Source organism: Diadema antillarum, unplaced genomic scaffold (genome assembly GCF_040938485.1).
Source record: "Diadema antillarum isolate AM-2024a unplaced genomic scaffold, OU_Dant_1.0 seq00000637_RagTag, whole genome shotgun sequence".
Taxonomy (NCBI): domain Eukaryota; kingdom Metazoa; phylum Echinodermata; class Echinoidea; order Diadematoida; family Diadematidae; genus Diadema; species Diadema antillarum.
Window position 1 is genome coordinate 1,435,102 of NW_027271554.1, and position 23,464 is coordinate 1,458,565.

Sequence of the window (23,464 nt, forward strand, 5' to 3'; positions counted from 1 at the left end):
TCAGGATAACTCAATGAATTTCAGAGCAGCTACTTTTAAACGCAGTGGTTAGGGTACAGTTCCCTATGCTAAATTGCTATTCTTGGTCAAGGAAGTCACGGTAAGCCATCATTCAATCTGTAGAGTTTTTAGGTGGCAAGTGACGAAAGGCATCAAAGCAAAATTTTCAATGAGAAGATGAAAACGGAAAAAGGAGGAAGAGAAGGATGAGGAGGACGCAGAAGGAGAAAAGAAGAAAAAGCGAATGGGAGGAGGAGGTGGAGAAACAGACGAATTAAGTCAAGCGATGTCGTTTTGCTCTTTCAGAAAACGCTGCCATATGTTCTTCTTTCTCAGCAGCATGTGTGCAGGTTGGAAAAGTTAGCTAGGGTCAGCGAGTACTACTAGTACTTTGTTCTTATCAAAGTTTGGGCTTGTGGTGGTTTCTTCGCGCACGAAGTGGTCCAATAGATTGTTGTGTCTGCGTGTTTAAGTGTGTGCATTTGAGTGGCAATTGTGTGTATGTGCGTGAAAGGGGATAGAGGATTGTTAATTCATAACCATATCGCAGCGTTGTAACAAAGCATTATGAAGTATGCCGAGAAAGCATGAGGGCAAACTGTCGAAATTGAAGACTATCAACTTGTGATTCTCGTTTCCAGACTAGACTGGCGTAAACATTAATGACCACTGGAAACATTTCGGACGCACAACATAGATAAGACACTGACGACTTATTCTTTGAATGTGATTCAACGGCATAATGATGTCAGAGGTAACAATTTGATAAATGATTCCCAAGCCAACCTCCCTTTTAAAATAGTCACGTCTGTTGAGAATGATTTTTTTTTTTTTTTTTGATGTTGATTGATGTCTTTTTGGGCTCCTACACTTATCGACATCTAGAGCCGGTGGTGTGATGAAAGCGACCTCAAATTTGGAAAGGAAAGCGAGTCAAGTGTCTAGTTGTTCATCAGGGGCACGGCCTTAGCTTGAGAAAATAAATCGGCTCGGACCTGAGCGAAAATTTGAAATTCGACAAGCCACGACGCTTCGTCCACAATGGCTGGGTCTGCAAAGCGCCGAACTCACATTGATGGAGTGCGCTGGCCACGCGCTCACACTGCACCGTACACGCATCCCTCTAACAAAGCCGTACGTTCAAACGGCAACGCAGTGTAGAAGAAAGGAGACGAGCGCCATACTTGGCTGCGAGTGTGCGACCTTCGTCAAACCGGCGTGTCTCGATCGCAGATTTCCTCGCAAAATTTCGAATCTCAGACGTTTTTCAACGAACATTTTCGCACCAGAACGAGCGTAATTACAAGGAGCGTAGTGTGTTGACAAGTTTAGAGTCTTAGGGTAAGTCATGCGAAATATTTGCGAGGTTTTTTGTTGGGGTTGTCGACTTATTTCGAGGCGGCTGGCCATTGACGCACTGCGTCATGGCACGTAGCGAAATTGTGCGTCGAATGTTGTCAAATCGCTCGCGAACATGACAGATGTTGCCTCCAAATTTGCATAAGAGTTCGTGAATTATTAATATCGCCAGGCAAGCATGCTATCAGGAATGTATTTGCCTTAATCCTTGTTATCCCCAAGCCGTCGTAAATATCCACATTAGACCAGATTCACGAATTTTGTTTGGATTGTCGATGGCTTCCGCCGAGTTTTAGACATGCAAACAATACTCGCAGTGCGAGCGAGCGAGCGTAGCGTCCATGTTGTCTGTGTGCCCGAAGTCATAAACCGGCTGTGCAATGGGCGTGTGTTGTCTGCTGTCGGTTTCGGCAGTAATTCCCCGACAATAAGACTCCAACGGCATGAACATGGCTGGCCTCACTTTCTTGTCGAAATGCTTTATTGGTAGCGTGGGGAGGTATTAGGAGCTTGCAGTTTCTCGAGCTTAGAGCCGCTGTGTGTTTGGTGATGTTGAAATTTGCGCTGGGCAGATGTCGGTGGTGACTCTAGCGCCAGTGGTGAGTGGGTGCTGACGGGACGTGGCCACCCGGCAGTCATTTACGCAAATTGTCGTATGTCGTCTGATATGTCTGGCTCTGTCGTTGTAGCTGCTGCATGCCTGTAACCTCGGGTACCCTGCCTTGCGTGTGTCTACGACCCTCCTGTTTTTTCCTCCCCGAACTCATTTTTGTCTTTGCCAGGGGCTTTCTTTCCCCAGCGATGTACAACATCATGATGTGAGCAGCAGCTTGTACTACACGTGTTTGTTTCTCCAAAGCTAAACTGTACTGCTCCTCTTAAATTACCATAGCTTGGTTCCCAGCCAGGCCCAGTACACTTGGCTTGGGCTAGTTCCATACACCTTAACAGTTAGTTGTCTGGGTGCTGGGAACACATGACTTAGAATAGAATTGATCCAGGATCACTGGTAGTTCAGTGAGAGCTTGACTGTTGAGCTTGTTAAAGCTGATAAAGGCAGTTATCCAGCTACACATCTGTCAGACATGCTTGGGACATCGTGGTCGTTGATTTGAAGTGATAATTATTTCATGGAGACAATTTAGCAATGAAAATTTACTCACCTGACTCAAGGTATGTAGCCTAGCCTGGTCTGTAAGCCTGCGTCTTATCTAATATCAGTCCATGTGCATTGTTTTGGGGTTTTTTTTAAGTTTAAAGTTATTAATTTCCAAATCCACAAAACGGAGCAGAGATACAATAATAGCTTACATCCTGGTTCTTGAGCATTGTATCTTGGCCTTGACGACAAAATTATATGTAATGAAGTTGCCAAGGTAACTGCTAACTTTTGTGGTTTTGTTTACTTTTTTTCCCTCCTAATGTGCACAATTGTGGGTGCCTGCATGATGGTGTGTGTGTGAATGTGCCTCAAAACTATGTGATGATAAATTGTGTGATGACCTAATTTATGTTGGTATATTGCATGAGGAAGCAAGGCTGTGGGAACTACATGCTATAATGTTGACAGTAGTGAGATTCTCTTGAATTAATCTCGGCACCAGGATCATGTTCTGCTGTCAAATCGAAAATGTTGTTCTGCACTAGAGGATGGTGGGCAGGAATATTATACTACAAAACATGATATATTCGCGGCATGAAATTTTCGCTAATCGGAGCCGACAGCCTTTTTTGCGACATGAAATTTTCACGAATTGTCACTGACATTCAATGCATATAGTGTAGGTGAGAACTTTTGAGTACATTTTAATTTCGCGATTCTTGGCTCTCGCGAAATTCGTGAAATCAAAATGCGCGCGAACAGTCCTCTCGTTTATAGTAATCTCAGATCTTTTGTTCCTACCATGTGACGGAGTATGATATGTGACCAGTACGGTACAGAAAGTTTCAGAGTAGGGATGCATGGGCACAACTCCACAAGATTTCTCATGTCCACCAAATAACTGGACCTTCGGTACCATAGTGGAGACCATCTGTCAAATATCTGATGCACCTGATGTCCGTAGAAACGAGCTTGCAATGTTTAAACAAAATCTCCCAACCTATGGCCTTATTTTCATTGCACGGCACTGCATCCAACATCAACGGGGAAGATGACTTGACAGGTGCTTTTTAGTTGTTGTTTTTTTCAATCTGGCATGGCTTTGGATGACAGCTGCACTGTGTTTGAACTCTAGAGGGCAGTCATGAAGTGATGGATGGTGGAATCCATCCTTTGCTTAAACAAAAAGGATGACTGAGCAAGACTGACGACCATTTACTGCTGTGTAGTGTGCTCTTTGTGACAGTGTTATTTGTGATGTGTAGCATCGTTTCACTGTAATTACTGTTTGTTTCTTCTTGATGTACAGTGGTTGTTCTTACCCACCCCCACTTTAAGAAAATGAAAATAAAAACCAAAAACAGCTACTTTCATCAGGTCATCGAGATGATTTTGTATTCAGTTGGTCACTTCCTATGTAGCAATGCATTTACATACTACCGGTATTATATACAAGTGGGTGAGAATTCAGACAAAACAAGCGCTCAAAGAAAAATATGCTGTTAAGTCAGAAAAAAAGAAAATAGCTCTACAGGTTTGACTAGTGGAGTTTTCTGCTGCATGTGTACCCATGTAGCATGTGTTGTACAACTGTATTAACCAACTGGACAGGACTTTGTATGATTGCATCCATGGATCTTTGTTACCAGTTGCTGCTGGGGAGTTAGCAAAGAACATGCCAGGCTCTTCCGTGTTCTGAATTTCTGCTGTGTGCACACAGCTAGCTTGTCAGATTGGCGTCGAGGTTCCACAATGCCGCTAGGTCCATTGTGCTGTCTGCCCAGGCCCGTGTTGTTTGGCGATGGGGCGAGCCGCCGTCCGTTCCTGCCCAGTGGCCAGTGATAAAATTTGTGTAGGACTCTGCTTTGGTTCCGCACGTGGACAAGACTGGTGTTGATTTGGTAGCCCCGTCCTCTTCATCTGCACTTCACTCTTCGGCGACTGCGTGGTCGCCCTCGATCGATCATGAGCATCAGCTGAGGTTGATGTCAAAATAGTTCAGTAGGCACGGGAGCATGGATGGGTGCCCATGGCACTGTAGTAAAAGCGTAGAGTGACCAAAAAAAAAAAAGTCCTTTCAAGTTTTGACATTTCTAAAGGCGTTTCCATGCTCTGTTTACACAGGGCATGACAGAAAATCCCCCATATCTACTCCCACTTGCCCTAAACAGGATTTTGGCACATCCCCTATTAGATTCTATGATACAACCAGGTGCCAAATCATATTACATGCCCAACATCAAGTTTTTGTTGCCCTGGGCAGCCAGGCATTTGGGTGTGTAACACCCTGTTCAGGGGTGGGGATTTGGTATATGGTCATCAGCTGGATGGCAGAAACGAACAAAGTGGGCAGTACTATCTCTCAGTTTTAAAGTGATTGAAAGGTTGAGCTTGCAAGGACTTGACCTTGCGCGTTTCATGTCCACTGGAGCCTTGCCTAGCTCGTGTAGGAGGCTGCAGGGTATATGGTTGCCATGGTAACTGTCTGGAATGCATGTAATAGGAAGTATCAACAGCAGGGATAGGCACCATTCTTTGCCCTTGTGGAAATTTTGTGCACTGCAATACCAGCAGCAAAAAACAATATTAACAAAATGTACCGTAGATATTCTGTTCTTCTTGTACATTGTCACCAAAATATCTAAACCCATACAGCTTGTCATCTGGCAGTAGTCAAGGAACTTCAAGAAACAAACAAACAGTCAAACAAACATGAAAATTGCATCTCTGACTCAAGAAAATGAGTTAATCCCACAAAAATGTTGCATGTAGGAAATTTTCTTTCAAACTTCTAGATTTTACGCAAGTAGAACAAGTGTGGAGGTAAAGATGTTACCCCATCCCTAGTAGAGAATCACAAAAGTGTAACAACATCCGCTGATCATTCAGCTCGAGTGAGGAACTATGGGATTGGAATATGGCTGCAACCACTTGTCACTGTGGGCTCTTTACATGTGTGGCTGCTGCATGTGCGAGAGATTAATTGTTGAGCCGCAGGGATGCCTGGCTCCCTCTGTAGTCTCAACCGATGACCTAAGAGTTGCAGAGTCTCTCTTTGGCCTTGTTCTCATCAATTTTATTGTGCAGTAAAAAGTTTGATTTGTTCTCAGAGTACATCTTCATGGTTCTTGCGTGTGAGTGTGTAGCGTCACACATACATGTCATGTCCATGCCCTACTGTGCAATTAAACGTCCCATTCGTATATAAATTAGTTATGAAAGTGAGAGTAGCTAAGCTTTGTACATCATGTGATGAGGATTCAATTTGTCCCTAACAGTGCCAGGTTTGGGTATTGACATTTTACTCACTTATGAAGTTTTGCTTTTGGGTGCATTCTTCCACCAACCACCACCCTGGTATCTTCATGACAAGGAGCAGTGGAAGTGCCGTGGTTGTGTGACATCATTGCGGTAAAGTGGGCAAGGCTGTGGACATCCAAAATGGCAGGTTCTCGGTTCAAATCTTGCCCAGCGGACCGTACATCCATTTCGTGGAGTTTCCTTGCTGCCGTGCGTGCACTCACTCTTGACGTTGATGTGTTGGAAACGATAAAGCTGGCAAAGCTTGGGCAGAGATTGTGGGGCTCCCCTCTGTGATGCAGACCTGCATCACAGAGGTTGTCATGGAAACACCCCCGGAGAATATGAGAACATTAACGGATTAGAGTGTTAAAGAAGCATGTAACAAGAAGGTGTGGTACAGCATGTTGCTCCTTGGTACAAGGATGCTCGCTCATTTCATGGTCATCACCTGTGTTTCTGTAGGGAAGTATCGTGCATGTAAGAATTTTTTCCATTATGTCATCAACAAAGCAGGCATTTTTTTGAGACAAGAAATGTGATCATGCACACTTGAAAGAACACAGAATAAAAAAAAACAGCAAAAGGGGGGGAGGTGTAATATTGGCCTAGTGACTTGCCAACTTGTGCCATTGCCATGTACTGCCTGGCACTGCCTTAATTTAAATGCCTTTGTATACTAGCATTACATGTGCACAGTCATATGAAGTAATTATATTGTCCATATCACTTTTTATTTAAATAAATGCACAATGTGTGTAGGTCATGTCACATGCAGAAGTATCACCTCAAGTACTGTCATACATAAAAGAAATTCCATCCTGATGTTACATTTTACTTAGTGTGAAAACAGAAAAATTGAGAGTAAATCAGTGAAAATTTTGAGGAAAAAAATGGAACACAAAGTTATGACTGAAAATTTAGAGTGTGCTAAATTGGCAACTCTGTATGGCATTGTAGATGTAGAGCAGCTTTTCATTTAGTTTGTACATGAAAACCAACTATTTTCATTTTTCTCCCAGGAAAAATTTTCTGCAGACCTGTTCCTGGTATGTATTAAGAGTGATCAATGAGTTCTGCATGTGCTCTTTTTGAGAAATGCAAAAATAAGTGAAATTTCATATTTTACCAAACAAATAGAGCTCTGCTCAACACATGCATCACACAGAGTTGTCAATTTGTCTGTCTTTAAATCTTTACAATATTAATACATTATGCTATACCAGTATCCAAATTCCCCCCCCCTCAATTCTCCCCCAAATTTTCACTGATTTACTGATTGTCTGATTTTTCTGTTTCAATAGAAAGCAGCATAAAGTCATGATGGAAATTCCCTTAAAATATTGTGAATTTGTAATCGGCAAGTGACGTGAATTTGTTTGTTTTTTTGTTTGTTTTTTTGGAAGGAGCATGGAACAGTTGACAGTATCAATTCTTGTTTATACCCCAATTGGTGCTGTAAGATTTCATTCAACATGTTGGTGCCATGGACCAACTGTACTTATAGAAGTCAAATGCTACAGTGCAGGTTAATTTTCTGAAGATACAGTGTACATACCAGTTAATTACCACACTAGTTATCTTTTATACTGCTTTTAAAACATTTATGAGATGAATGAGATACCAGCGGTAAATCTTGTGTATTACCACTTCCACATGTTTGTCGCCTCATAATTTACCATTTGTGTAGATTCAATGCGATTTTGGTAAAGATTAGCTTGATGACATGAACAATATGTTTGTATTGTTCAATGTTTACATCTTCAGTCCTATCAGGAGGTCAATGTAAAGCCCCGGTCACACAGCACTCCACGTCTAAATCACGTACAAAAAGTTATGAAAATCTGGTGGACGTGGTCGTAAGTGGTAATTTTTGGTCAATTTTGGTTTGGCCGTGCTTTGTATGGGGTATGGCCGTCGGCGGCTGTTCCACTGCTGAAGCACTGCCTAAGCACGGCTAACCACGTCCAGCCACGTGTATGTATGCGGAAAAATCCATTTGTCAGTGATAAGCCGCTAAACACACGCTATTTCCCGTGATACCAACGCGTAACACGCGTCTGATGACCGTGCTCTGCCCGTGACAGACCGCTAAACTTTCGCGTCTTACCGCGTCTCCCCAAGTTTTAATCACTGCCGGAACACGGATTATCACGTGTGTTTCACGTGTGTTGCACGTCTTTACCACGTGTGCCGCCTGTGGTTGTCCGCGGGCTAAAATTTTGAGCAGTTCAAAACTTTTTGCCGCGTCCGACGCCGTTCCGATTTTTCCCCGCATCCTGCCACATCTATAAATCGACCATAGCTTGTCTTAAGCTCGACATCAACGCGAACAACATCGTCTGCTTCACGGGAGACCACTTTTTGATGGGTTTTGGCCGTGATTAAGCCGTAAAGCGCTGTGTGACCGGGCTTTGACATTTTATATAAGATGGTAGGCCAGACAGAATTACTTACAACATACTTTAACCTGGGATTCCCCTCGTTGGTGTGATATGCTGGTCTGTGGTTGAATTCTTGTGCCCATGTGCATTTCTTCATGTGAGCGTGTCAAACTGGATTTGGATATAGTGATGAGTCATGTAGATGTCACCTTTTTGCAGTATTTTGTCCTCTTGCAAAAAAAAAAATTGCAGGGTTTATGGAAAGTAATTTTTTTTTGTTCCAAATTGTACTACTGCACAGGTCTTTGCAGGAAAGGTAAAAATACTGTTCTTCACCAAGATTATGCTTAATAGTCAGCCCTCAGAATACTCCCCAGTGCTATTTACAGGGTTGGCATAAAAAAGTCACATACATGTATTAATTTTGTATAAATTCTTTTGTACTATTTCATTCCATGCTATTCACCATATTGGAGGTCTGTCAGTTTGCCTCTCCCCCCCCCCCCCTTTTTATGGGGGGGGGGGGGAGGTGGGTGGGTTGGGATGTTATTCAAATAGGCCCTACAGTATGGAGGTATGTCACTAACCCGTTATAGACTAGTCCCACATATACTCGGGCAGGTGCCTAGATGGCAAAGGTGGTACAATTGAAACCATGGCCTATTTCGTTTCGAAATGGTCATTTCGTCAATGAAAGGTCAATATTTCGTAACGAAATGACTGATTTCGTAACGAAATAGGCCATGTGACACTTGGCGCCCCATAAAAAACTACGGTCTTTGTCCATGGTTTAAACCATGGTTTCAATTGTTCCACCGTCATGAATTTTGGCCAATGGGTCGAAAAGTAGAGCTGCCTGATAGATAGTGTTTGTGGTGGCACCCTCACTTGTTCTTTTTTCGTATACAAAAAGGTTGATGTTTTACGGTCTGCTTGTGTGTGCCCTGCAAGCCACATTTCTTGACAGATTTTGGTCAGATTTTGTACTGAGGTTTATCATCTGCTGTGCTTGTAGTCAAATTTGAACCCCTGTAATTTTGATGCTGCTGCCCCCAGTGTTCTGCCTTTTACAGGATCAAAGGTAGCCACCCTTATACAGTGTATTTCTTCTGTGCACATTTCCAGATTGATTTTCTTCCAAACTGGTATGGAGGTGTATCATTATGAAACTGAAACCCTTTATTGTTTATGGTGATGCTGCCCTCTGTGTTCTAGCTTTTACAGGGTCATACATGTAGGTCATACTGTTTGGTCTGTATCTTGTGTATGGCCTGTAGACTGCATTTCTTGGCAGATTTCATTCAAATTCTAATTATGGAAGGCTTGCACAGAGGTTTATCATAGTAAAATCTTGACCTTGTAGATGGTTTGTACTAGTTTTGGTTATTCTGCCCTCAGTGTTCCACATTTAATTGGGTCAAAGGCTGCCACCATGTTATACACACACATTCCCTGTATGCTTAACCATCTACATCTTTGCATCTTGGATATTTTTTTCAAAACGCATAAAAAATACATAGATTTGCATCGTGGTAAATCTAGACCTTATTGTTTCCCTTAATGCTGCTCCCAGTGTTCAGCCTTTCATAGGGTCAAAGGTCATATTTTGATGGGTGTCTTGTGTACAGAATATAGGTGGCATTTTGTGATGGATATACACAAATTTTTTATTAGGTTGTATAATGAACAAATCTATACTCTTGTTATTTTTGGTAATGCTGCCCTCAGTGTTCCATCTTTTATAGGATCAAAATTCATATATTTAGGTTTCTGACTTGTATGTGTTACATGCACTCCACTGGCCATACTTAATGGCTATATTATGCAGGTCCATCGAATGGTATAGGCCTACCCTTATCTTAGTTGTAGTTTAACCCTAACCAGGCCGGGCTTTTTTTTGGTGTTCTGTGGCTGGGGAGGGGTTGATTCAACCCCCCCCCCCCCCCCCCCCCCCCCCGGAGATCTCGGCCATCGATTGCGCAATCGCCATGAAATTTGGCACGTGCATTGCCTGTGGCGTATGCTACCATGCTATACAAAAAGAAATGGAAATTTTCGTCATAATAATTAATTATGCTAATACAACTGTGTATGCATAAAATCATACATTTTGCTCTAAATCAGAAATTAAATCTCCTAGAATCCTAATTTTTGGTGAAAACATTCTTTGTAGCATTCCTAACAACGTACTTGAAAAAAAAATTTGGTATCAAAATCAATTTCTTATGTATTTTATTGTTTTATGAATTTCTTATGTATTTCCTTGTTTTTTCGACCTTTTGTTTTATCATTTTTTTTCCGCAAAATTTATGACAGAACCTATTTCAAGCATAATTATGCTAAAATTAATTAGTTTCAGCCTATGAAAGTGAAAATAATCATATCTTTATGAATAAGAAGAGAAAACTCCATTTGCATAGACTTTATACACAAAATCACGTTTTTGAGCCATTTTTGGTGTCAAATGGTGTCAAAAGATCCGCGAGACTTGAAAGTAAAAAGTCAGCGAACGGCGCGGTCAAAAAATTTCGCGCGGCGGAGTAGTCGCGAAAAATGTCGAGGGGGGGTTGATTCAACCCCCCGGCCTTTTTAGGGTTAATAACCTGGGGATGCACTTTCATTGCATGCCAATGGATATTTGTAGTGTTACTGGTCTTTATCCTGTATTGCAGGTCAGATACCATGCCGAGCTGGTGTATCTCAAAGGTATGATGTTGTAGCACAGGGGTGCTATATTCATAGCCACTGCATTAGCACACCCATGATGGGGGCAATGAAACCCTTTCAGTTTTGAGGGGCTTAAAGGGGATGGCTAGTAACTGATCAGTGGGAATCAGTGGGAATTCCGGGGGATGATTGTTCCAATCCTTGTGAGATTCATTTAAGAGTACATTTGTTGTGTGAAAATTATTTGCTTCAGAATGGTCTCATATTCAAGTAATGTGCAGTTCAGTGTTTCCAGGTTAGCATGCCTGTACAGTGACGGGGCGAGCATTAACGGATCGCCCCGTCACTGTACAGGCATGCTAACCTGGGAACATTTTGCTGACCTTGCCTAAGTTGAATCTGTTTGGACTGAAGAAATAGCTTCAACTTCCAAATCGAATTGTGAGGGATTAAAATCAATAGAATGTAAAGAGAAGAGGACTTGAAAAGACCTTCGACACAGGTGATTATTGGACTTCCAATCCGAGGTTGACTTTAGCAAGCTTGACTGTTGTGAAATTTGGTGCAAACTTTTGTCAGGGCTTGACACTATATTTTTTACCCAATGACCCATTAGGGCCACTAAAATCTATTAAAGATCTGAGATTTTGGTAGTCCAAAAAAGAAATCACTGTATAGTGGTCTGAAATATAACAATCTGTTGTGAGTCATACAATGCAAGTGCCTGATCGGGCCACCAAAAGATAGTCTTTTTGGAATTTGATGGCCCGACATGAATTATTAGTGTCCCTGGGCCACCACTAATGTTGAGCCCTGCTTTAGTCATGATTTCAACATTATACCTGTACATAGAGCTAGGCCCTGTTTTATGAAGAGTTATTAATTGAATATAATATACCCGGTAGTCGAGCCTGTCTGGAAAGAGAATTTACAATCAATTTTATCTTTTGATAGAACTGGGCCCTGGTGTGCCTGCTGGACAATCTTGAAACCTTAGGCATGGGAAGAGTATACCATCATGTTGATGTTTGTATTACCCATCTATATTGTTTGGAAATGAAAATAAAACATGAATGAAATGAACATTGACTTTGTCAAAATATCAGGGATTTTTGGACACCTTTTTTTTTGTGCTTATGTATTGGGGGTTCAGCATGAGATTTTGTTTATCAGAGTGAGACAGGTAGAAGTGGATGAACTGTGCTCTGATTGTGAGAGTTGCAGCCCCGGGGTATCAGAAGAGCCCTATCCAAGACTTGAGAATGTAGCAGACCATTCAGTGGTTTCCATTTGGATGGTTGTAACCCCATGAAAATATGCTTGAATCTTTCAATGAAACATGATATGTTAGTCTTGCCTCTAGTGTGATGTAATTTAAATCTGTGTGTAATTAGTTATATGACCTCGAGACCACTTCCTTTTTAGCAGAGAGTACTCTGGACGGTGGGAGAGGACAGTCTCTAGTTTTGTGATTTCTCATCTAATCACTCTGCCACCAGGGGGCGGGCTTGACTGAACTGAAGCAAGTCGAACCAACTCCAGAACATTGTTTGGTGCACATGATACAATCAGTCAGCAGTTGATCATGGAAGCACTGTACATAGCTTTAGGTTATGAACCAGTCCAATTTACATTAATAATAATTGGCGACTGATGTAAAACAAAAGTAGGCCCTACTGACTTGTGGATAATTTTTTATGCCTCCGCCACGAAGTGTCGCCGGAGGCATTATGTTTTCAGGTTGTCTGTCCTTCTGTCCTTCTGTCCATCCGCAATCAACTTTGTGGACAGCATAACTAAAAAACCGTTTGAGGTATCCTAATGAAACTTGGCAGGTATATGTATGAGGGGGTGAAGTTGTGCCTATCAACTTTTGGGTGCAGATGCTCAAGGTCAAAGGTCAAAGGTCGAGGTCAAATGCTCAAAATTTCACTATTTCGCCCATATCTATGCAATGCCTGATGGCACTTAGTGTATACATCTATTACCCAATAAAGATTCTCTAGTGAGAGTTTGGAGTCATGAGGTCAAAGTTCAAAGGTCAAGCAAAAATGTTGAAATTTCACTTTTTTCTTCATATCTTGGAAATGGTTCAAGGTATCTTCATGGAACAGAGTACATATGCATCTACTGACTGGCAGTGATTATCTAGGGAATTTGGGGGTCATGAGGTCCAAGATCAGGGATCAAAGGTCAAGGTCAACTCATTAAATTTCACTTTTTCCATCATATTTATGCAATGCCTGCCAGATTTTTCTTGAAACTTGGTTCATTACCCAATAGAGATTCTCTGGAAAGTTTTTTGCCAAAAAGTCGAAGGTCAAAAGGTCAAAGGTCAAGTGAAAGTGCTAGATTTCACTTCTTCCTCCATAGCTCGGAAGTTGCTCAAGGTGTCATGAAACTACTTGTATGCATGTTGTGCCTGACAGTGATTCTCTTGGGAATTTTAAGGTCAAAGGTCAAGGTTCAAAGGTCAAGGGTCAAAGGCCAGGTCAAGATGCTAACAATTTATTGTTTAATACACAAATTACACTTTTTCTCTGTACCTTGAAAATAACTCAATGCATAGAGACTTATAAAAGGGTCAAAAGTCAAGTAAAAGTCCCTGAATCCCCCAAATACATGTACATGCTCTCTTAGAAAATGTAGCCATTCGTCCAATTAAGCCTAGTTCAAGGAAAGTGAACATTCAACACATTATAACATGTCAACTTGATATTTTGCCATTTAGATGAAACTGTCATACATTGTCAAGACATAATACTGTATAGACCTATCAGGAGAATCATACATTATGGTGGAGGCATGGCGACATTTCTAGTTTATTTGTATATCATTTCTTTGTGCGTGCAAGTGTCATTATATATATATGTCTGTAAGCCATTAACCTGTTGATGACAAGTCCCTAGTATACTCGGGCATCTATGGGAAATCAGTCTGTCCTCAAAGGGAAGTAATTCTGTTATGTTTAAAGTAATTGTGTAGTAGCACAACACAAAAGTATTGGATGCTGTGTGTATGTGTAACTGCAGGACGTCTTTCCTTCTTGTTTTTTTAATATGTGTTGGTCAAAGTTGTGAGATGAATGACATCACCACTGTCAACTGGTGTGAAGTGGCACAGTTTTTGTTTCCTTACTGATACCTGTGTGAGATCATCAGTTACTAGCACTGGATAGCTCTCAGTCTCATTAAATGTGTGTTCATTTACAGTGTTCCCCAATAGATGCTCTGAATTGAGTATGACTTATATAATTACTTGTATTACTGTCCACTCAGGGGCGTCACCAGCTTTTTTTCAAGGGCGGGGGATGCGTTTATATTTCTTGTTCCACTTATGGGTTTCATCAGCTAACAAGCAAAAAAAAAAAAAGGGCTTCTTACTCGTGCGCATGCGAGGTCCCACCTCTGAGACTGTTGATATTTAAATTCTCCGTACATACATGATAAGTAATTGTCCTCGGGAGGTAATGTACAATGTATGGTGTGGGAGTTGTGTCTGATGCAAGAAGGCTTTCCAATTTCTAGACCTGTTTTCATAGCCGGAGCAGCCTGCCATGAAACAGAGATGCTCAATCATTAACAGTGTCCTTGTAGCCAATATGAGGAAGAGAAGCACAACTATTATGTGATGCAAAGGGACTAACATCAGAAGCCAGTCAAACAGTAGACCAAGGCTCTTTGCCTTTTTTATGTGTCTCCATTTACCTTTTTATGTGTCTCCATTTACCTTTTTATGTCGCCCTCTTGTGATCAGTGACCGCAAAAGCCTATCACATTGCACGGTATTGTGTACAACTTTGCTGGCAAAAGGGATGTTGCTCTCACCCCACAAATCGCTACCTCACAAAAGTATAAATGAGAACATCTCTATGAGCCCTTTCTATCATTGAGCAACAGAGGGCGTTGTAAGGTTTATTGCTGATTGGGGGGAAATATACTGCTCAGGCAGTGAGCTAGTGAAACAGTGGCTAACAATCCTCTGAGCAGATGATCATAGTTTTAACGATCATAGTTTATGATCTTTTCGCTCAGTTTGCTCTCCAGTCCGTTAAGTTAATTGCGGCGGCATGCTACTGTCACATTTTTGCAATTTGTGAAACCATACATACATGTATGAACGGATTCTGCTTGAGCTCAGTCAAGAATGGATGTAGCAAGATTCCTGAATTTCTTATCGAAATGGGTATAATTGGGCTGTCGTTATCTATGTACAGTGTATGTTGCAATGTTCCATGATAGCACAGTGAGCTGCTTGTATAAATTTGTAACCCATGCAAACTCTCTCAGTTTATTTGTGAGTGCAATAAATCGTATTTGCATATTGATTGACCCTCCACACAAGCAGAAGGCAATATGTATGTCATTGGACCAGCAAAAAAGATAAAAAGAAAAAAAAAATAAAAATGCTGGAATGTTCAAAAGCCAAGCTTAGGCTAGAGCTTTGAAATCAGGTTTTAGATTGTAATGTTAATATAAATTATATATCAAATATATGTAGTAGCATTACATGTCAAGAAGATGGGAAAAGTATAAGAAAGAGAGATAATGTGTGCATGTTACAGGAAGAGCAAAAGTACATGTAGTATTTCGGTGTCACAGAATTGGGTACAGACTTGTTTTCTTCGATCACAACATGAACATGCTGCATCATTGTGTGTAGATTGATGACACAGAAAGTGATTGATTTCCTAGCAAGCTGTTTCAAAGATCAAGGGTCAAAGGTTATGGTCATTACGGATTGTCCATGAGATACTACTAGAAAGGTATCCCTGTCAAAACTTTTTCATTCCAGGGAAGAGGACATAGTGTGACCGATAAATGACAGATAAATGATACTGATTAGATTTCAAGTTATCTATCTATCTGACAGTCTCAAAGGTCAGTGGCTAGTGGTCAAGGCAGCTCACCCAGCAGTTAGACCAAAGGTCAATGGCTGGTGGTAATGGCAAAGCACACAGCAGACTCCAACAGACTTTGCCAGACTTATTTACTATAAAGCCCACTGCCTTCCGAATCAAAGTTACCCTTGTAGCCAGAATGTTGTTCCTGGTTTCCATGGGTGTGAGTTCTTCAGAGTTTCTCAGCAGTTGTGCTGTTTGTAATGGCAGTAGCTTTAACTATGATGGAGTGTAGGATTGTTTGCATAATATCTTGGGTGCTTGGAAAAAAAGACTCATGGGCCCATGGGCAGAGGTGACCCAAGTAAGTGTTGACTTGCAAGCAACACTGACCTAAAGCAACTGAAGCTCCATTGTCAAGATCATGAGTACTTGTACTTCATTGTGTTCAACTGGTGGAAAAGTCATAACTGAATGATCAAGCATGTGAAGTCTTGGGTAAAATACTGCATGGCAAAGTATGTATACCTGACCTAATATCTTGTCCTGCAGCCACATTTCACTTCCGGCAGATATGGACTTCGAATTGTACTCTTTGAAGTTAAACAATCGAATTTAGATTTAGAAGGGTTTCAGAGTTTGTTAGACTTCTTTGTTGCTTTGAGGTTGCAAATACAGTGCACTCCCGTTATAACGAAATGCTCGGGACCGGCAGTTTTCTTTCATTATAACGAAATTTCGTTATAACCGAACAAATACAATATATAACAAAAACAAGGAAACCACGTATATATATCATATTCTCTTTGCTGAATACTCATCATACACTGGAAAGCTATGTGAAATGTGATGGGATAACTGTATTACAATAATAAACGCAAGTTCCCCTCAGAAACTGTGCGTGACACAAGGAGCGAACACACAGTGGTGTGAAGCGTTCACCCATGCAGAAACGCTATAAATGCTTGTTCCGCTACATATGTTCGAAAGCAATTCGCATTTCGTTATAACGGAGCACATTTCTTTTGTTTTTCTTTGTCTGTGGCGCTCGGAAAAGACTTTGTTATAACGGAAATTTCGCTATAACCGTGTTCGTTATAAGCGAATTTTGTACCATAGACTTTAATGGTGATAATTTGGGGACCACAAGATTTACTTCGTTATAACGAAATTTCGTTATAACCGTGTTCGTTGTAACGGGAGTGCACTGTATCAGCTTGAAAGGAAGCCGGTGTGGCTCTCTGTCCTGGTGATCTGGATTCCCTGATTCAAGTCTGCTAGCAGCAGGTTTTTTTTTTCTGCCCTATTTGGCCTAGGCAAAGCACTTACCAATTGTAATCCTCATAGATTAGTCCTTTGGAAGGAACTTAAAACTGCTAATCTTGTAGTGGTCACTCCTGAGCATATAGTACTTCCGTAGTGGCCACATTAAATAAATTAAAACCAATGAACACCAGATTTCTTTTTGTCAGATTTTGCTATTTTGTCTTTGAATACACTTTTAAAGTTCTAATTGAAAATGTGGTTTTGTTCTTGTGTCTGCATACAGAGCGGCTACCGTGATGGCTCAGCCCGTGGCAACCCCGGTTGCCAGTGAGAAGGGACTTGACAGCAGCCAGCTGCTGCAACCGATGCACACCTCCCGGCGGGGCCTGCAACAGGTGCTGGACCTCTTCCACAATGCCACGCCCAGTCTCAAGCAGCTGCTCCTGCACGAGGCCGACATCATCTACGAATGCCGCGTCTGCAAGGGCCTCTTCAGGGGCCTCGTCAACTTCATCGAGCACAAGAAGTCCTACTGCAAGATGCGGGCAGGGCTGGACCAGCACTGCTCCACAAAGGTGATGAGCCTCAACATGAGAGACCTGTACCCCAGTGAGGATGCAGCAGCGCCGCAAGTGGAACCGCAGCCACCAACTGGTTCCCCAGCCACCGAACGCGTCCTCCCAGAGAGGTCGTCCGGGCAGCCAGTGTTTGTGAACGACATGTCCTCGGGGGTCGGCAACTCCGATGCATTTGTGGTCCTGCGGCCCATCCCTTCCACCACAGAGGCGATCGAGCAGCAGGTGGTCCGGTCCGACCACATAGTGAACCATGATGAACTTGAAAAACTCAGCATCTTCACCCACACGCCCGAAGGTGAGGACACCTCAAAGATAGTGGGGGAGATTGCAATACGCCAGGCAACAAAAGGTGCCAAGACAACGAGGATAGAGAAGCGTGCAGCTCTTCACACTATTCTCAAAAATGTCAGCGGCAAAACAGTTATGGACAGCAGTGAACTGTCGAGCAATGCAGCCAGCCCTGAGGGACCATCAAGTCCCCCAGGTAGAGGAGCAGAGGTAGGAGGAAAGGCAACAAGTCCGAACAAAGTGGATGCTGTAATGGCACGCAAGACTAGTCCTCAGCAAGAACCAAAAGAGATGAATGCACAGGGGACGGCAGCATGCCAGCCAACTGAGTGCCAGATCTGCAAGAAGAAGTGCAAGAACTGGACAGCACTGGCCTGGCACATGCGCATTCACAAGAGGCCAATATTCAAGTGTTCCCTGTGTCGATACAGCTCGGCGTCGGTGTACAATCTGAGGCGACATATGCAGACGATGCACCACCTGCCAACTAGGAGGGTTGACGAGCTGCTCAGCAGGAAGGTGGAGCAGCAGAAGGTCTCCCACGGGGGACGGGAGAAGGAGGGTGCCAAGGAAGGGGAGAGTAGCTCAGTTCCCACTTGCGACATTTGCTTCAAAACTTTTGCCAATCGTCGCAATGTCCTGCGACACAAGGAGATCCACCGGCGCGAGCGCCTTACCTCTGACCTCAACCGAGGAGGGACAGTGACGCCGTCCCGAGAGGAGATTGCCCAGAACAAAGTAATGCAAATCATGGACGAGAAAAACCTCAAGTGTCGGCGCTGTCAGAAGCAGCTGTCAACCATGCGACGTCTTCAGCAACACTGCTGCAACCACTTTGGCTTCAACCGCTATCGATGCAAATTGTGTCCGTATGAGAACAATGACTACACGCAGATGAGGAGGCACATGATGGGCAAACATGGCAGGCAGTTCCGCACAATCCACCAAATTTCTGAAGCCATCCGCAACATGAAGGTCGGTATCTGGGTCAATCTTGTGCAGAACAACAACGGCGCAAGTGCCGACGAGAATGCAAACTCCAGTGTGGGAAAACCAAAGGAGAATAGCGAAACCAAATTCATCAGCCTCAAAACCAAACATGATGCAGCTGTAGCACCAAAGATGAGGGAGAATGGGAGTACACCAGATGTCAATGGAGACAGTGGGGATCATGAGGATGATATCTTGATGGATGAAGAAGAGCATAAAGCAAAGGAAGAAGAGGAGAGTGAAGGAGATAATGATGCTGAAGAGGAGGGGGAAGAGGAAGAAGAAGAGGAGGAGGAGGAAGAAGAAGAAGAAGAAGGAGATGCTGCAGAAGCCGGAGCAGCAGCAGAAAACAAGAAGGATCAGAGCAAGATTGAGATCAAGGTTGCTCGGTCTCAATCAAACAAGGAAAACAAAGTCGTGCCCAAAACGCCCACGAAGCAGCATCAGAACACTAACTCCACCAAGGATATTCTCCTGACTCCGCCCAGCAGCAACGGTGCCAGGAAGAGCCCTGAGCCGACGCCCAGCCGCGATATGCCAGTTCGCCAGGCACGCCTCAACCACCAGAGTGTGTCTCCTCGCAGCCAGCCGGAGAAGGTGCAGGGCGAGCGGCCGCAGCTCGACAAAACACAGCAGGTGCGACGGGACCTGGGCAAGACCTCAACAGAAAAGCCTCGCTCCATCAAGACGGAGATCGACGAGGAGGATAAGAACGTGTTGGAGTTGATGATGGACAAGAGGCTTGTCCGCTGCCTGAACTGCAACAAGAGATACCAGTACCTAAGCTCTCTGCAGCGCCATGTTCGCGTCCACCTGCTCCGTGGCGAGACTGACATGCGGCCATCGCCATCGAAGGATGTGGCCGACGCCTCTGCGAAGCAGCAGGCCATCGAGGCGCTCATCAACACCAGCCTCCTCAAGTGTCTCAAGTGCAAGAAGCGCTTCGAGAGCGTGAGTTCCCTCAAGCGGCATGTAGCGCGCCACCTGGGCTACAGCACCTTCAAGTGCATGTACTGCGGCTACCTGTCCCGAAACTACACCTGGTTCAAGCAGCACTTGATGATTAAGCATCCGCAGGAGGTGTCCAACCCCAGTAAAATGGGTAGCCTTATAGGGAGCATGAAAACCAAGAAGTAGAGGGGGAGTTTCTGCCTGTTTTGTGTTAAGGCAGTGACTTCCTGCCGAACAATTTGACAGAAGATAAGTCTGTAATGCTGTGATATTTTAAACTTACATGTCATGGAAAAAAGAGCCCAGAGACCCTTATAGCAGTCGAGTCTACCAGCAAAAGGTCAATCACATATATGTGGAATACCTGATAATTTTCTTGTGTAATTTGGTAAAATGATGTTGCATTATTTTGAGATAGTTTGGTTTACTTCTCGTAATCATGTATAGTAGTTTGTATTTATCACTCCAAGTTTAAGTGATGTTTAGTATGCATGATTCCATCATTGTGATTCAAAGTTGATGTTGTATGAAAACTTGATTTGTGGTTTTGTTTTGTAAATTTTGCAAGTAACTGTATGTGCTCTTTGAATGCTGAGAGAAATGAAGAGCAATGATGGTTTCTTGGTTTGATGCAATAACTTTTCTGAGATGACACAGTGTTGTGAGCCGCAGCAGGAAAAGAAATATACTGCGTGTACGGTAGACCTATGTAGACCCATTCATCTTTACATACATTGTGTGCATGGTCAGGGGTGATTGGTTTCAGATGACGAGCGCACATGCACATTACTGCAGTTGGTCTTTTTTTTTTGCACTCATACTTCAGCTTTCACCAAAATTATTAATTTGACACCAATCCTTAAGCAGTAGGGTGCGAGCCTCAACCTCCTCAGAGTAAGCACAGAACAGACAAACAAACAGAAATGTGTATAGTTAAAGGGATGGTACAGTATTGGTGGAGATGAGAATTGGGCTTTTAACTTTTTGCGAGATACCAAGAAAACACTTATTTATTGGAATCGCTCTTTTTTTGGACATCTCAGCCATTTCAATACCAAATTTCACCAAATAAACAGTGAGTTCCTCAAAAAATTACATGCTCTTTCATATTCCAAGAGGTTTTGCATTATCTCACCAAAAAATGTTAGAAACCTGAAATTAGCTCTCAACCAAAACTATACGATCCCTTTAAGTCCTTAATAACTGTCTTGGCACTGAGCCAACTAATCACAGCATTGTTGCTTTTTGCATGCTAGAAAGATTATGAATACCAGTGGTGTGTATATGTATGTTGGGGTGTGTTCTGGTCTGATCCCTGTACTAGTCTAAAGTTTGGACTCCTCCAATGATATCTGTATTGGGGTTGCTAAACCTGTACTAGTCGAAAGTTTGGACTCCTTCAATGATATCTGTATTGGGGTTGCTAAACCTGTTCACGTCAAGTTGAGTAATGACATGGTCCCGAGAACCACACACACACAAAAAAAAGAGTCCAGACTACTGTATACGCCATTACTGTATTTAGCAAATCGGAACTTCCTGATGATTTCATGAGTGGTTAAATTTGCGATCGTGGAGTACTGTACTGAGCGGAGAAATGTATATGTGTGCATCACATTCATATCGGGATCAGAGTCATTATTTTCGCATGTTATTAATTTCAGGAATAGCACCTGACTCACGAAATTTGCGAAAATAAAAACTTCACAAAATATTCGGCATATTCAGTTATTGCTGTCAGCTGACAGTAGAGGTCAAAAGTTCACACACTTCTAATTCAAGCGTACACTCCCTCAAAATTCTGAAAGGAAAGTGATAGAGTGGAGAGCCATTAGTCTGAATTCTTTTCTTTTTTCTCCGGTTTTCGGGATCGTGCTATCACTGGACTTAACATGTACAAGTTTAGCAGTTCCAATAAAGCTATCATAAAAAGAGTCCAGAATCTGGACTAGTGCGGTACGACGTGCACACACTTTTGGTCGCATGGCGCACCAGGCCTGACCTGTTGCCATATTTCCGGGGTTAGGACAGAGCTGTATGTATACGAGAGAATCGTGCTCACACCTAAAGAGGCTAATTTGGTGGGTTGATTGAAAACAGCCAAGGAAAAAAAAAAGACAGAATCCCAAGTCGTGACACTTCACAATGTCAAGTGCAATTGAGAAAATGAAAGTGGGAAGTGCACCATTTCAATTACGGCCCAGTCATTTGCATGCAGATTCTAGTTTGTAGCGTCAGGCAGGTGGCAGTTACTTGTATTTGATGAGTAGATGGTTAAAAAAAAAAAAACCTGAGGAACTCCATCTGCCATCTGCAAAGATTTATCTAAAGCGGTCTACATAAATACCGTTAATAGTAATTGGTCATAGCACAATCACCTGACTAATGCAGTGAGAATCAAAATCGTAATATTGCCTGCAGTGATTATGTGTCAGTAAATATGATAACTCCAGAATTTGACCTGTTCCTGATGGGGCTAGACTGAAATGATGTGCACCAGTATTTATGTAGATCATACAGTACATAACACAATTGCCTTATCTGTCATTGTAATACAACACTAGACAGTCCCGTGAGGGTTATATTCCCCCACAAGAGAATATTTTCCCTCAGTGCTGTGTGCTTTAGGGGAAAATATAACCTCTTTGGGCAAATGTAACTCCTGCGGAGATGTTAACCCATTGAGGATGAGTCCCAAGTATATCATTTGTATATAGATGCCAGCATATCTTCTGTAAAGTCGGCTTCATTAACTGACAATCAATCCCCATTCCTCCTTCAGTATTGATTTGCATGCAGTACGCAGCTCTGTGGATTGCCTTGGGGACTAAAATGCCAGTAAATGTTCACTCTTACCCCCACTCCAGCCCCATAAATATAATATTGTGTTCAATTTCTTGCCATATTTAACTTGTACAGAATTTTTTTTTAAGATTAAAATTCCTATATATTTATGCTTCAACTTTATTTTCTGCTAATTTTTTTTTTGTGTGTATGTTGAATTTTTGCCTGGAAGGCACAATTTAAATAATCAAATCTACATTTAAGGTCTTTTTTTTTCTTTGTAGCTTGAAGCTTGACAATGATTTGTCAATTACAATAATCTATGAAAATATCCCTTCCAGCTCAATTCAGATGGGTCACAATGAACATTAGATTCCATATTTTTTCCTCTGCTGAAATAATTTGCAGTCATAGTAACAAGAATTTCTGTTTCTTTCTTTTTTTTTGAGATGTAGCATTGTTCCTTAACCGTAAAGATATTTATTTAGCTACAGGCATCCATGCTGTCATGTAGGAGCATAATACTTGTCATCAAAGCTTTATGTAACTCGACATATTACTGTAAAATGCAATGTGCAGAACAAGATGACATTATTTTCAGGATGGGCTATCATTTTTAGGGTGATTCCAATAGTTTAATTTCAAGTTGTAGTGAGAATTTTTTTCAGTGTATCATTAACCTTTGGACTGTAAATATTTATTTTTGTACCATCGTTAACAGTGATTACAGTCAGAGATATTTTCAATATGATTATATAGTATACAAAGGGAAGATTGTAAGAGTGTAGGTGTACAAGTATTGGTCCAGATTACACCTAAGCTTTTTAAAGTTTTTGTTGTTCCAATGCCCCTTCACCTCAGATATTGATGTAGTTGTATTTAGACCAAAATGGAATGTGTAGTTGGACATGGTGTTCTCCTTGCATATAAAATATCACAATTCTCCCTATCGCAT

The 23,464-nt window shown here is 42.2% G+C and overlaps 1 protein-coding gene across 1 annotated transcript; it reads left to right on the forward strand.

Moving 5' to 3' along the window:
- The first annotated feature begins 1,184 nt into the window (after positions 1 to 1,184).
- On the forward strand, positions 1,185 to 20,050 carry LOC139736357 (uncharacterized). Its single transcript, XM_071647113.1, has 2 exons — positions 1,185 to 1,341; positions 17,202 to 20,050. Exon 2 carries the CDS (start codon positions 17,215 to 17,217, stop codon positions 19,909 to 19,911), a length of 2,697 nt encoding a protein of 898 aa, XP_071503214.1. The 5' UTR covers positions 1,185 to 1,341; positions 17,202 to 17,214; the 3' UTR covers positions 19,912 to 20,050.
- The last annotated feature ends 3,414 nt before the right edge of the window (positions 20,051 to 23,464 follow it).